Here is a 16556-nt window from a genome sequence, read left to right on the forward strand (position 1 = left end):
ACTCATGTGGGGGGTTCTACCAAGCCCGCTTTCTCTCTACAAGCAATAATTTTTTCCATAGATAAGATTTTAGTCATCATATATGACCCATTATCATCAATATGAATTTTTTCAAGGCACAGTAACTTCCCAAAGCATCCCAAACCCAATGATATCTTACATCAATATGCTTGGATCTTGAATGAAATGTTGGATTCTTTGAGAGATGGATAACACTTTGACTATCAAAATAAAGTATATATTTCTCTTGTTCTTGGCCCAACTCTTGCAGAAAATTTTTTATCCACAAAAGTTCTTTACAAGCTTCTATAACTACAATATATTCGACCTCCATAGTGGACAAAACAATACTTTTTTTTAGCTTAGATTGCCATGACACTGCTCCCCCTGAAAAAGTCATCCCTAATGTTGACTTTCTAAAATCTATATCACCAGCCATATCTGCATTTGCGTACCCATCCAACATAGGTTTACCATTACCAAAACATAGATAGACTCTAGAAATGCCTCTAAGATACCTGAAAATCCATTTGACAGCTGCTCAATGTTTCTCACCAGGGTTAGAAAGAAACCGACTTACAACACTAACTATATGAGCAATATTCGACCTTGTACACATCATGACGTATATCAAACTACCAACTACAGATGCATAAGGAATCATCTTCATTTCTTCTTTATCTTTCTAATTTGTAGGACACTAATTGGAACTTAACTTGAAGCAACCTGAAAGTGGAGAACAAACTAGTTTGGACTTGCTCATGTTGAACTTTTCTAACACTTTTCCGATATATCTCTCTTGAGATAACCAAAGCTTTCCATTCTTCCTGTCACGAGTAATTCTCATGTCAAGAATTTGTTTAGCCGACCCCAAGTCCTATATGGCAAAGAACTTGTTTAACTATCTTTTCAAGCTTTCAATCTTCTTAGCATCATGACCAACAATCAACATGTCATCCACATAAAGCAAGAAAATAATAAAATCATCATACAAGAATCTCTTCATAAACACACAATGATCAGAAGCAGTTTTACTATACCTATGGTCCATCATAAATGAATCAAACTTTTTATACCACTGCCGAGGTGGTTGCTTGAGTCCATACAAACTCTTCTTTAGTCTGCACACGAGATGTTCTTTATCTTTAACTATGACCCCTTCTGGCTGTTTTACGTAAATTTTCTCCTCTAAGTCACCATAGACTAAGGCAATTTTCACATCAAGTTGTTCAATCTCTAAATTTATGCTTGTAGATAAACCAAGAATAACTCGGATTGAAGACATTTTGACCACAAGTGAGAATTTTTTTTTAAAGTCAATACCCTTTTTTCCGACCAAAACCTTTCACAACCAACCATGCCTTGTACCTTAGCTATGTACTCTTTTTTTCATTCTTCAACTTGAACACTTACTTATTTTTGAGTGCTCTTTTACCCTTAGGTAGTTTCATCAACTTAAATGCGTAGTTCTGATGCGAGGATTTTATCTCCTTCTGCATAGCTTTTAACCATTCTCTCTTTTGTTCATGATTTATAGCCTCTTGGTAGCATTCTGGTTCTCCCCTATCAATGATCATCACGTACTCATGAGGAGAATATCTCTGAAAAGGTCGGTGCTCTCTAGTAGATTTTCTCAACTAAGGCTCAACTGGTAGTTCTGGAGAGGCTTGCTCAACATGCTCATCCAGCACATTATTGTCAGGTGTGGGCTCATCAATTGTGTTACCATCATCTTTCTATGCATCTTTTCTATTGTCATCATTCATCATGGTTGGAGGTACTGGACCCAGATCAACATAATTTCTACTAATAGACTTTGGCTTCTCAACCTTTTCAAAATTTTCAATAGTCTGGTCATCTCGAAACACAACATCTCTGCTTCTGATAACTTTTTTATCAACTGGATCCCATAATCTATAACCAAACTCTTCATATGCATAACCCAGGAAGATCACTATTTAGACTTGCTATCAAGCTTAGATCTCTCATCTTTAGGAATGTGAATAAATGCCCTGTAGCCAAACACTCTCAAGTGATTATATGACACATCTTTCTCAATCCATACTCTTTCTCGTACATCACATTGAAGAAGAACTAAAGGAGAAAGGTTAATCAAATCCACTGCAGTTCTCATTGCTTCACCCCAAAAAAATTTAGGCAATTTAGCATAAGAGAGCATACTCCGAACTCTTTAACAAATAGTACGATTTATTCTCTCAATAACTCCATTATGTTGAGGTGTTTTAGGAATAGTTTTCTTAAGCCTGATGGACCTCTGTATTTACAACCATTATCTGCTCGAATAAATTTTAGTTGTCTTTCCATTTCTCTTTCAACACTAGCATAAAAAATGCTTGAATACATCGAGCACCTAGTTTTTAAATTTTAAACCAAAGGCTCATACTTTTCTGGAATGATCATCAATAAAAGTAACAAAATATAAAGCACCACCAAGAGTTCTAGCATCCATAGTGCAAATATCAGTGTGAATTAAATCCAAAATATGTGATCTTCTATGTGGAGGAGATTTATGAAATGCAACTCTATATTGTTTGCCAGCTAAATAATGATTACAAGTCTTTAGGGACGTATCTTTTATAGAAAGGAGTTTCTTTTTGGCCAGAATATTAGGTCTCTTCTTACTCATGTGTCCAAGCTACTTATGCCATAATTCAATGGAGGAGTCTTTAACTGCATTCATCTCTCCTTTGCACAATTTTGCTTGCATCATGTAAAGTGTGTTTGATTTCTTTCCTCTTGCTACTACTACTAGAGAACCTTTGGTAAGCTTCCATTTTCCTTCACTGAAGTGGTTGTGGTAACCTTCATCATCATGTACTCTAGTAGAAACCAAGTGGAGGCAGATATCTGGAACATGTCTCACATTTTTCAGTAATAGTTGCACCCAATACTGGTCTCCAAGCAATCGTCTCACATGCCCACAATCTTAGTTACTCCATTATTTCCCATCTTGATATTGCCAAAATCACTACTAGTGTAGGATGTGAAGAAGTCCTGTTGAGAAGTAATATAAAAAGAGGCACATGAGTCAACAACCCAAGTATAATTCTGGCATGTAAGATTTATATAAGCATCATCACAAATAATATCGACATCACCATCTAATGCAACTATTGTTGTATCATTTTCTTTATTCTTTTTCTCACCTCTTGTCCTTATACGTTCTCTTTTAAATTTTTTGCACTCTTTTTTCATGTTTCTTGGCTTGCCATACTAAAAACATTTAATCTCTTTTCTGAATTTAGACCTTCCGCTTGACTTACCATGATTGTTAGAATTGTGCAAGATTTTAGTTTTACTCCTCTTCCGTCTTTCTATAACTAATGCCTCTGACTGTGTGGTAACACCATATTTCTTTCTCCTGGTCTCTTCATTAAGCTTTTATCATTCCTAATGTTACTACACCATTAGGAGCTGAATTACTAAGTGATACAACCAGAGTTTTCCAATTATCGGGCAAAGAGCTGAGCAATAATAATGCTTGCAACTCATCATCTAATGTCATCTTCATAGTATTTAGCTGATTTATTATATCCTAAAATTTACTCAAATGCTTGGCCACTGAACTTCCCTCCTTATACTTCATATTCACAAGCTTTCTGATCATGAATGACATATTCTGTGCAACCTTCCGCTCATAGAGACTCTAATTTCTTTCATAAACTATGGGCATTAGTCTCCATAGCAACATGATGAAACACTATCATCTATTCACTGCCTGATTAATCCAACCATCTTCCTATTCATTTTCTCCCACATTTGCAGAGTTTTGTCACTTAGTTTGGTACTGTCTTCTTCAATAGGATCATATAAATCTTTGCAAAATAGTAAATGTTCTATTCAAGACTTCCAAATTGAATAATTAGAATATGTAAATTTAACCATACTACCACCTGAATGCTCTTCCATTTAATCAACACAAAAACATTTCAGTTACTAGCAACCTACGCTGATACCACTTCATTAGAAAAAATGCAATAAAAAATAATGATGCCACAAACTTTTTTTTCCTCTTTGTGTAATTAAATAGGATATCATTTACCAAGAAACAATAATCTCTACAATCTACTCAAGCAATTAGCAGATAAAATAATCAAGCAATCTATAAACAAGAGGCAACACAATTTTTAACGTGGAAAACCCTTTTATGTGAAGGAAAAAAACTACGGGATCCAGTCTAGCTAAAAACTTCCACTATATAGAATAATGAGATTATAATAGATCATCGCTAGTTCAACTAGAGGCTGCACCAGCATCAACAAAATTTAATTTTGACTTCCACAATAAGAACATTAATCACCAATTAGACGGATTTCAACAATAAACATCAAAATAGGGAATAGATCTCATCAGTGTTGATGCTTGAAATAATCAATAGAAAAGACCTTTCAAGGTTGTTCCAACCGTTCAATCTTTAGCTTTCAGTGTCGAAATAACATACTAAAATTTCAGCCAAATTTAGATACAATCAACTATCCGATCATCCGACAAAATAACACCTTTTTTTTCTTCTCCTCTATTTTTTTTTATTCTCCTGTTACGTAGAGCCCCGCGCCTAAAGGTTTCTTTGCGATTATCCTCACCCAGACCGCAGTTTCATTCTTTTCCCTTTTTTTATTTTAAATGATGTGGGTCCCACATGAGGAGGGACCACACCAACACAGGGTAAGTCTTGTAACTCATCAAATTATTTGATGGTTTGAATGTCACCAATCATATATCGTGCTAGGATTCATGATCTCTCTACTTATCCATTTCTTTTGTACCAAACTATTTCACCATTTCCATATACTTCTTTTAATATTAGAGCTATTATTATCTCCCTGAATTACTTTATTATTTTTTTTGCAAAATCGTTGTATAAGTTGTGCATGTAGTAGAGAGAAGACGAGACACGAACTAGAGAAAAAATTAACATTCAAAATGACAATACGAATAACAGTCAAGCGAGTGGTCTCGAGCTCAAATTTAAGTAATGGAAAATAACCATCATCAAAAGTAAAAAAAAAAAAAAAAGAAGAAGGGCGGTGACCCTAGGTAAGGGACACAAGATAGAAAGCACAACTTAGCCGCTAGGTTTTGTGATGTGGAGTGTATTTTTCATATCAAAGAAGAATTCATCTTTCTTTGCACAAATCCACGGTTGGATCATGTACCATATAGATCTCAAGCTGATGGATGAATGACTGAGTATGAAAGAGTTTGAACCGCTTTGAGATCTATATATGTGGTGGGCGATCCATCGGTGGATTCGTGCAAAGAAAGGGGAATCATTCTTTTGAACTAAAGATACAACCCTCCTCCTTGTGATGTTTGGGCACTAACTCCCTACGATTCTAAAGTGGTTAATTCATCACTGTTTGGCTGCAATCTAGAACAAGTTAGACTAATTTGCATCTCAAATGTACTGGCATGCAATGGTTTTCTCCAACCAAAAGTAATCAATGGCAAGGAATTTGCACGCAACCATGATTACTGAATTCATTCTCCAATAAAGGCAAACAAAACTTTGCCAAGCATGCACAGGAGGTTGATGTTAACTTGCAGGCAAGTGATCTGTTTCCTTGGTCATTTTAGTAAAAACTTGCACCTGATGCCCAAAGACTTAGTTTTCTAAGGATGTAATTTTCTACAGGCCATGCCTCTTTTGTACCAAAAAAAAAGGGACACAAAACTTTAATACCAAATGGTAATATTAAATACAAAATACCAAGTTCTTCACGGGCCTCAAGGCCTTTAGACTATCATTAGAAGAAATTAGCAATATATGTTGGGAGGACTTTGGAAGCTGTGGAAGTGGAAAAAAAAAACTGCCACAATTAGGTTAAAGATCAAATAAATTGATACAACTTTGGCTCAAGAAAGTTATAGCAATATCCTATTATAAATACTGCTGTAGTAAACATAGACAATGTACATGGAATTAAGGCAGTTCATCTCTCCATGGAGTCAACCTCAACGTGTGAACAAGGTGCAAGCATTTAGCTTGCCCGCATTCGAATAACTCGGCTTTAAGTGATGTCTCATCTAATATTTGGACTCATACGATACACAATCTTGCTAAGTCCGCATCGTATCTAAATTTTCTATTCAATTGTTCAATGACTTACTCTAAAATCCTTATCAATCCTTATAACGATGTAACAGATCATGTTTTGATTGAAAAAATCAAAATATTTGTTCTAAATTTTCATGATCACATGAATTATTGTTAATTATTACTGCATCAGACAATGTGGTTGTAGCTCGACCCTACAGGTGCTAATTCAAGATGATATTATTGCACCAATCTCTCTCTCTCTCTCTCTCCCCCTCGTTCGATGACCTAGTCTAAAATCCTTATCGATCCTTATGATGATGTAACATATCATGTTTTGATTGAAAAAATCAAAATTTTTGTTCTAAATTTTCATCATCACATGAATTATTGTCAATTATTGGTGCAGCAGACAATGTGATTGTAGCTTGACCCTACAAGTGCTAATTCGAGATGATATTATTGCACCAATCTCTCCCCCCCCCCTCCCGAAAAAAAAAAAGTTCAAGATTTTTATTTCAAAAATTATAACTCATAAATAATCAGTGAAATAGCTAGAAAAAATAAATTAATATGCTACGTGAAATTATTATAATAATCATGACTTGGTTATGATAGTTGTCAAATTATTGTATCACCAATAAGCTTACAACCTAAGTAGGGTGCACCAAAGCTGTCATTATGGTCTGCAACTATGCTCACATTTTTGGGCTATTTTTCAAGCGTGTTAGACCGCGTCATGTCTACTAACCAAACCCAACAAATGGGTCCAAAGTCCAAACCCTCGAGTCCGGGTCGGATCAAGTGGATCCTTCCGGACCCGCTTTCCGCATCCTTTTCGGAACGACGCCAGCAAACGGAGGCGGAAGAAGGCCTAAAAATCCGAAGCGTTCTCCTGTTCCGGCATCGGAGAGCTCTGCTCGATTTCCGTCTTCATCTCGATCTCGCGAGGTATTTCCATCTTTCTCTCTCTCTCTTAATTAGATTCAGTAGGATCTAGGGTTAGGGTTTGTGTGATCGGAATCTCTTTCCGTTTGATCGGAGTCCAGCTGCCTCTGGATAGTTTAGGGTTTCCCTGATCCAAAAAGCCCTAAAGAAACGCAATTCTGGTTGATCCAAGGGCCACGCGAGCCAGATGGATTCGGATTTTTGTGTTTCGTATTTTGAGTGAGATTTTACGATCCGCCGTGCCATTTTTCTTGGATTATTAGGGAAGCCGCTGTCTTTCTCGATTTTTTAGTTATTTCTAAATTTAGGATCTAGTTGCTTTGTGAGAACGATCGATCTTTTATTCAGGAAAAAAACGAAATTTGCATGAAATTAATGGTCTGATTCATCTTTGTCTGATCGCTTCCTGAATTCATTTGCGAATCTGAATTGTGGAACATAATGATGATTTTTTTTTCTTGAAAACAATGTTTGATATGATCACCGCAATCGAGGAAAGTGAGCAGAGGCCCAGGTATTTTGGAAGTAAGAGCTAGTGTCATGCCATCTCACAATGTTGAATCCGTTATTTGGTAAAAATAACAGATTTTTTGTTTCGAAAAACAAAAACGTATGCGAAATCAATTATTTTTAATCTTTTTTTTGGTCGGTGTAAATTGAAACACTAAGTGGGACTGATTTGTTAGAAATTTACAAAAAGACATAAAAAAGATAATTTTGCTTGCGGAGAAGTAGTCTTGATCTGGATGAAACTGGCGAAAGAGTGAGCTGAGACATAGATTATATCTCTTGATTGATAAAGGTGACAGGATTTTATTTTAATAACACAAAATTTCTGTGAAATCTGTAATTGATATCCATCTTTGTTTTGTAGGTTGCAATTCTCTATGGATTTGAATTGTTAGACATTAAAAATGAAAATTCGTTTCAGGAAACTAATTTCTGATTTTCTTACCATGAGCAGAATAAGGGAGCAGAGATTATAGAGTCAGTTCTATAAGTTGGAATCATGCCTTCTCAAAAGATTGAGACCGGTCACCAGGACATGGTCCATGATGTTGCCATGGATTACTATGGCAAGCGCCTTGCTACAGCCTCCTCTGACTCTACCATCAATGTCATCACCGTTGGTAGCGCCTCCTCCCCATCTCAGCTTCTGGCCACGCTGAGCGGCCACCAAGGACCTGTCTGGGAGGTTGCATGGGCCCATCCCAAGTTTGGCTCCATCCTTGCCTCCTGCAGCTATGATGGCCGTGTGATCATCTGGAAGGAAGGCACCACCTCAAACCAGTGGGTGCAGTTCCATGTGTTCACCGACCACAAATCGTCCGTCAATTCGATTGCCTGGGCTCCTTATGAGCTCGGCCTTTGCCTTGCTTGTGGGTCCTCAGATGGGTCTATATCAGTCTTCACAGCTCAGTCTGATGGCAGTTGGGATACCACGGGGATCGAATTGGCACATCCAGTTGGTGTCACCTCTGTCTCGTGGGCGCCAGCGACACCCCCTGGCTCACTTATTGGGTCTGGAGAGCTTACATATAAGATTGCATCTGGTGGTTGTGACAACACGGTTAAGGTTTGGAGATTGTACAATGGGAGCTGGAAATTGGACTGTTCTCCTGCCCTTCAGTTGCACACGGATTGGGTGAGGGATGTGGCCTGGGCACCAAATTTAGGCCTTCCAAAGTCGACCATGGCAAGTGCTTCACAGGATGGTATGGTGGTTATATGGACAATGGCAAAGGAGGGGGAGCAGTGGGAGGGTAAGGTTCTGAATGATTTCAAGAACCCTGTCTGGAGGGTGTCATGGTCATTGACTGGGAATATATTGGCTGTGGCGGATGGCAACAACAATGTTACACTGTGGAAAGAGGCAGTGGATGGCGAGTGGCAGCAGGTGACAACAGTTGAGCCATAGGAGACTCAGGTTCCTAGTCACTTTGTATTTTCACCAGAACTATCTTCATTTTTTTGGTTCAGTGCATTTTACTTTCTGTTTTCCTGGTTCCCTTTTTTCTCTTTGTGTGTGTTGTTATACTTACTGTTTTCTTCTCATCATTGTTTGAGGTTCTTCTAGTTGGCATTAACTAATTCTTAGTTCTGCAGGAGGTGCATTTTCTAGACCTTGACATTTTCTTTGCCATAAGTTTTATGAGGTTATCCTCGACAGTGCCTATTAAAAAGCCATTGGCTTATTAATCTTCATGTCTCAACATGTCTTACTGGAAGTCTTATGTGGGTTTTTTCTTCTTTGGACTATTGTTTCAATGTATGTTAGTTAAAATTTTATGTCTATATAGAGGCCAGGCATTAGGAGGTTTGGATTTGCAAAATAGAATAGTGGTTCTTATTTTAATTACAACATGATCTTATCTGGTGATTCAATATCCTAGCATAGACTGAGTTCGTTTTACTTCAAAACATTATTGTAACTATATTGAGAAACAAGAGTGCAGAGCCAGGTCTTAGTGTAGTGCAGCAAACATAGTAGCTGGGTCAGTGACCTTTTCATTTTGCTTCAATAACATTTAATTAAGCACTAGAAAAATTCATATAATCTTGTTCTGCCTCAGATAGGACATAAAGGATTTTGTTTTTTGATTTATATACTATGAATAATAAAATGCAGTAGTTTGGATGGTGTACTGATTATGTGAGCACATAATATGCAAATCTTTTAACCTTTAGATGGGAGATATTAAAGTTTGTTTTGTGACAATGAATTCAGTCCCTATTTCACTTCAATCCTGAAATGCAAACTCCAAAAATGTATTACTTTTCTAGCTTTCTTCTTCCTTTAGATTTATCTATTCCACAAGGAAGCTAAATATATGTGGATTTACAAAATTAGCTTGTTGAAATCATCTCACACGATTGTTGATTTTTTCCAGGACTTTCCATCATTGAAATTTTGGGAACAACTTATCATTATTTGTTATAAATGGTATCTAATGGACTCTGAAGCTAATCCCACGCAAAGCTAATCTATTCTAGGGGATTAATTAGGGTTCAATCACAATAAATATCTATAGAAGTTTCATCAATCTATGGTTATTAATAAATCTATTTAGGCTCTCTCTGGTATGCTGTACCATACCATACCGGTTGGTACGGGGTGTACGGTACCATACCAGTTCGGTACCGGTACCGGTATGGGTGGTGTACAGACATTCGATACGCCCAAAAAAATCCATACTATATCATACCATACCGACATTATACTAGTGTGGCACCGGTACGGGATCCGGTACCGAGACGGCGAACCTTGAGGCTCTCTAATTCACCTATCTACACGCACTAGTTTATTCATCTATGTTCTAATTCACCCATCATCACCTACTGAGTCATCCATTCATATTAATCAACTCACCCCAAACCATTTCTATTCCACCTAAGATTGCTCCCATCTACCCACCAACTTAATTGTAGGAATACACCACACAACCCTCCTTAATCTAGATTTTAGGTGTCAGCTCATTTCAACAGCCAAGCTTCACTACTTCTCCCCTCGTACTGCATTACCCTCTTGCCCTAATTTTTTATCTTTTGACGCTCTCCCCACATATCCGAGCCACTTGTTAGAGAATCAGCCCAAGATTTTCTTTCATGAACTTCCATATGTACTAACAACATGCCCTGCATAAAAAAAATACATGGACTTGCCATTTTGAATGTTCTATGTTTTGCCTCCTTTTTGCTTTTGCTTCCAATATCCTCTTCTCTCTTGAAAATTGTCATCATGTCTTGCAATGTTTTAAAAGGAAGCTACAGTATGCAAGCAGTTAGGGGACTACATGTCACATATGCGAAGATGCATATTTGGGTGGGAGTTTAAATATTTTAAATAAATAAAAATACAGATGTAGAAAAATACAAATGATAATGATAGTAACATTAATAACAATAATAACTACCATTTACTAATACTACTTCATATTTAATATTTAATAGCAGTTATTTAATATTATTGATGAATTGATATTATTAACAATGCTTATGACAATCTCAGACAACTTGTATCCTACCACCAATTGACTAAATCCTTGCTGTTCACATCTGCTCACATATGATAGGCTGCGTATGTGGCAGCATAATATTAAGCGAGCTGCATATGTGGCTATATGATGTTAACCACACTTGGCCCATAATGATGAGGTAGCTTTCTTATATGGCTCATTTGTAGCTCGGTGGCATATGGTAACCACATATTGGAAGTGCAATCAAGAGATTGCATTCACATACATGGTTGCATTGATGGTTCTTTTAACATTGAAGCCTCAAAAAAAATTTCCTCCCATTGCGCTCGAGCTGATGTTTTGTGGAGGCTTTACTTGGTTACTCATTTTGATATATGGGTTCATCGGCTAATTGATTAGGATCAATTTGGGCTTTCCTCAATCAAACACCTACCGACACGAATGATGACTGTAATTGGACTAGGCTGGTTAATATATCATGGCAATTTTGGAAGGGTATAAATATAAAGTTTTTTGAGGGTGCATTATTAATTGTTGAAGGAATGCTTAGGATGGCACTTGTCTTTGTCAATGAATATTGGCCTTATTATCTCCTTCCCCCCTTGTGAATTTGGTCAGGCCTAAATTCGCGGTACTAGTTTCGGTACCAATATTGGTATCATGCTGCTACAGTGTTGGTACTGGCTGATTCGTTGTAGTGACAAACTCCCCATACTGTGTTTTAACAACCTTCTCGTTTTTTGGCCAACCAACTATTTGATTGAAAACATATTTTGATGGTTTTGCATGAGTATAGGATTTACTGGTGGATAATTTGCTATTATGATCACATGGGCCAACTTCTTGTGCTACCTCTGTTCCATTATGGGATGTTAGTGTTTTGTTGGCTGAGACAAGGGCAACTTATGCAGAACATTGGTATGCAAATGGATGCCTCTCAAGGCTAGCCACTATGGGGTTAGCCCTTTGTCTTACCCCCAAGAAAACATCTTTTGTCTTAACAACCAAATATTCTAAATTCCATGTAGGTGTAAATTTTATGGAGCAAACACCCCCATATTCCAAAACACCTTTTATCCTCCATTATTGGATGAGAAGTTTCAAGAAGCTAATTCAACCATCCATGGAGCAAATTTTATGGCATCCTCTATCCTTAATCATCTCATGCCACCCCTTTAAGCAATCCTTGCACTGTTCTTCTAGCCAATAAGCTTCTACAATATCATTCTAATCCTTAAACTTCCCTAGCTTCCTCTGTAAGTACCCCCCATCCCCCCCTAAAAAAACCCCTCTCCTTTTAAGACAGAAAATAAGGTGAAACTTAGATATTCAAGGAGGCTACCATATGCTATACTTCTCTAATTGAGGATTTTCTCCACCATTTTTGCTATCCTTTTCTTAGTTCTACCATAGCCTTCACCCTCCTCTACCTAGAACCTTACACAATGAAGGACCTCATGGCTCCTTTGAGGGCAACTTGAGGAAAAGACTCCACCTCCTTGGTTAGGGGTCTACCATATAGAGACCTAATAGCTAGGAGGTTTGGCAGGAGGAAGTGAATGAGACATCTTACCTCTCCTCTCTTTTCTTGTTTCTCTCTCGCTCGCTCGCGCCCCCCCCCCCCCCCCCCCCGCGCCGCGTTATCTTTACCTCAACATAGAATGCCTAAAAAGACCTATTTAGAGACCCATCTTAGCTGGTGGGGGATTAGCTACTTCACTATTTTGTAAGACCTTCGAGATATTTGATGTTTACTATAGTTTCACAGGTTTCCCCATCAGATTTAGATTCTTTGATATTCTAAGATTAGTTTAAAAATCAAAGAAATGGGCTTAATTGATTAAAACGAGGGACGGTCTTAAGGAACATCCCTCTACCGGCAAAGATGGATCCCTAACTAAATTTTCTTAGGCTTTCAATGAGAAAAGAAATGAGAAAGAAAATTAAAAAAAATGATGAAAGGAGAGAGGAAGCAGCATAGGAGATATCTGGCAATCATGATAGTCACTTACTCCTTTATTGCTTCCCCCACCCAAACCTTCTTCATATTGGATCTACGTTTATTCCTAACCAAGGAGGTGACAGTGGCTCTTTTTCCTTCAGACCACTTGCAAAAGAATGTAAAGGTCTTCCAAAAGAATAGTAGTAGAGCCTCCTACAATTTGCTAATTTTTTCCTTGAAAGTGTCTCTTTTTTTTTCTTCTTTTTTGCAGGGGTTGATTGGAGGCACTATTTTGTGGAGGTAGGATGGATAGTTAGGATCTAGGACATGGCATGAGATGATCTGTAAATACGAGGTGCCATGTGTAGTTCCACATGGATGGATGAGATTAACTATTAAGAACTCTCATCCTATGATGGGCTGTGAGGCACCAGGTGGGATTGTCGAATGTGAGGAAATTAAGGGGAATTTTTAACATGTATGAGATCCAATGACACGTTTATGCTTCATTCTTATCCTCTGTGTGCATGTGTCAAAAGCATTCATTATCAAGGTGAAGAACAAAAATTTCTTCTCTGTTCCTTACCAAGAGAGTAAGAGGAAAGAGAAGAACAATGAAGAGTAAAAAACATAGAAAGAAGAAGTTCAAAAGTTCTATAATGCTCAATACAAATGGTGGATGGTCACATGCCACAGAGTGTCCACAAAATAAATTGTGTTCTAAAATCCCTCAAGTTCCTCTCCTTGCAATTTTCCTGCTAAATCACATGGGTACCAAGCATCATATCCTTTTTTGAAATCATCCTGATGGGGTCAATTTCAAAATTCGAGCTAGTAAATCATGTTCCACTTCACAACCTAGAGGGGTCAAGCATTTAAACCAAAATAATTAAGGCCAAACCTCTTTAAATAAAGGCAAATTATGAGAGTTGCCCATGATTTTGTCCAATGGAAGAAGTGCTTCACTTTTTCTTCATTGTTTCTCATATTGAGGAAGATTCTCCTGGAGGATATTTTACATGACCACTGTTTACATTATGTTTGATTTTTGCATGGTATCATTATATTGTAACATTTTTTTGTTGATTATGCAGACTCGTCTGCAAAAGTATTACATATATGACAACCTGGACTGAGAAAGAACCACTGACATTGCACGTCTCAAATCAAGTATTAGACGATGCTCCGGTCAATCCTGGTGATGGAAAAGAGCAAAAAAGTTCAGTTATTTATCACTTACACAGGTCGCACCTAAAGATTGCGCCTGCATAATATTTATCTTCCTTCTCTCTTCCTTTAATCAGTAACAACAAACATTCAGAATCAGGGGTTATTTTGAAGAAATCTAGAAAACCTGTTAGAACATGAAGCATTCTGATTTTCCTGCTATCAGGCCAAATCTATCATTTTCCCTGAGTTTAAACATCACGTGTAGTTCAACTACACAAAAGTTCCTTTCCCTTATAGATCTTTTTGATGTTTGAGTTGAAGGAGAATATCAATTTACTATTAGCTAAGTTAGTTAATTTTTCTCTGAACTTAATTAGATCCTCCTCTTGATATTTGTATGGACCTTGCTTCAAAAGATGGCATCACTCACATCATTCTTAAGTAATAAAGTCAATTAATTTGTTGGCTTGATTCTGGTGAAGTAAGGTCACATCTGAATTTGGACTGATGTCTTTGTTGGTTAAGCATTTATGCTCATTGCTATGATGGATGGTAGTCGTGGTAATCAATTGTAGAGATTGAAATTTTGAGTATCTGATCATCTAGTATTTCCTAGGAGCTAGTTCCATTGGTAAATCATAGTTACTTTAAAATCTGTTCTTCTGACTGTCATAACTTGCATACTTTAATGCAGTCTAATGAGTTCCATCATTCCACATGTCGTCTTTTGCAGGGAGAGAAAGGGAGCTTAGGTTTTAGCATTTCAATCTTAAACCTTATGTCTAATGGATCATTCCCTTCTCCATTTATATGGGGTACTGGCTTAAAAGTCTTGAATGTAGAAGCGTAGGAAAATCTTGGGCGATGAGCCCTAGTCTTTGGCTATAGTTATTTGTTTTCTACATCCACATTCTGAGAGGCAGCCAGCCAGCCAGGGGCGATTTTCAGTTGTTGACATATTAGGCCACAATCCAATGATGTGACCTGTTCTCAGTTTTTTATACTCCCAGGATAATGTCACTTCATATTGTCTTGTGACTATTGACATCATTTATAATTACCTTTGCAGGATATGTTGATCTGTGAATGGTTGCACTTGCACCCTTGTGGCTTTAGCCTTTTCTCCCCAGTACTTAGGTTCTAAGGGACACTTATGTGGATGTATATGACTTTTTTGATGACAAATTGCATTAAAACACCCTGCTGTGGTGTACCCACTTGCATGGAATAAGATCTCCATTTAGGCTTATTTGTTGTGCAAGGATCTTAATAATTCCCTTCCTTTCCCCCTTAAGAGTTTGGATGAACGAACTCATTTGAAGGATGCATTTGACATGGCTCTAGAATAATTTCATAGTTTCCATGAACCATGTACACATATTGGAAGGGCTTTTAGAAGACACTATGTGCAAATAATTCTGCTGAACTATTTTTTTTCCTTTAAAAATAATTTTACCTCATCTTTTCTCCTGACAAGGTGGTTGTAGTTAAAAGCTGGTTATTGTAAAGTGGCTTATTGCAAACATGATTAAGGCTTCAGCTAAGCTTCAGCTTGGGTGGATGCTGTACCACTCTAGTAGATCACCATGGTCCTTCTTGCTAACCTTTTTCTGTCCAACTACATATTATGTTGCATAGTTTCATCTGTAAGTGATGCAGAATTGGTAGCCTAAATATTTCATGATTAGGTCGAGTGCTATAGCTGCATAACCTATGTAATCAAGATCTTTTGCCTTGTTTTGGTACAGAGGTGAAGTGTGGTTAAATTATTGAATTTTGTTAGTCAAACTTAAACATGGTTCTATTGATTTGGAAGAGCTTATGTTGGACAGAATGGGCAATAAGTGTTTTGCATATTAGTCCCACTGTTTTTTCATACAAATATCAATATTCATGTAAAGTTATCCATTTGTACAAATCAATCCTTTTGCTAGTTTTCATGACCAAACCCTTGTTTACTTTGATCAAGATTTCAGAAGGACTTGGCTTAACTAGATTTAATCAAACATGATATACTATGCTGGGGAAATAGTTCTACATGCAAGTTGAAGCAGAAAGAAATTTATACACCCCTATTCCAAGAACCCCATATAACGCAAGCCGGCATCATGATTTTTCTTCGATTATGGAAGTGTAACCAGCTCATCCAACGGATCATCAACCATCATATGGGCTTACAAAAAAACGTTGGCCGTCCGATCGAAATCTCCGTCTCTTTCGTCCATGGATTCGGCGACTGCGCGCCGCATGGGGACGTCTGTAAACAGGAGAGGGCTTCCCTTGGATCCCTATTCTCTGAAGCCGTTAGCTAAAGGGCTCAAACACGAACCACCTTTGCTGCTGAGGTGGCGTCGTTAGGCTGGCAACTACGGATTCGGTTGTATCTTTCGCGCAGCAAAATGATGGATCTCTCCACACATATATTAAAGCGCTTCAATTTTTTTTGGATTGCACAGCTCTT

General features: G+C 37.5%; 1 protein-coding gene across 5 annotated transcripts; it reads left to right on the forward strand.

The window, feature by feature from the left end:
• Positions 1-6853: 6853 nt before the first annotated feature.
• Positions 6854-15344, forward strand: LOC103712442 (protein transport protein SEC13 homolog B-like). 5 transcript variants are annotated; one of them, XM_088716988.2, is made up of 3 exons: positions 6854-7009; positions 7971-8933; positions 13197-15344. In XM_088716988.2, the coding sequence occupies exon 2, from the start codon at positions 8016-8018 to the stop codon at positions 8922-8924; it is 909 nt and encodes a 302-aa protein (XP_088573114.1). In that variant the 5' UTR covers positions 6854-7009; positions 7971-8015; the 3' UTR covers positions 8925-8933; positions 13197-15344. The 5 variants fall into 5 exon arrangements, with proteins under 5 accessions (XP_088573114.1, XP_088573115.1, XP_088573116.1 ...); XM_088716989.2 differs by having other exon boundaries at positions 14020-15344; XM_088716990.2 differs by having other exon boundaries at positions 14829-15344.
• Positions 15345-16556: the final 1212 nt, after the last annotated feature.

This window comes from Phoenix dactylifera, chromosome 2, assembly GCF_051530095.1.
Source record: "Phoenix dactylifera cultivar Ajwa chromosome 2, Ajwa_hap1_PhDact_Kaust_v1.1, whole genome shotgun sequence".
Taxonomy (NCBI): domain Eukaryota; kingdom Viridiplantae; phylum Streptophyta; class Magnoliopsida; order Arecales; family Arecaceae; genus Phoenix; species Phoenix dactylifera.

Coding starts and splice junctions, on each gene's coding strand:
- LOC103712442 (XM_089929194.1), top strand. CDS start 8,016: ATGCCTTCTCAAAAGATTGAGACCGGTCACCAGGACATGGTCCATGAT.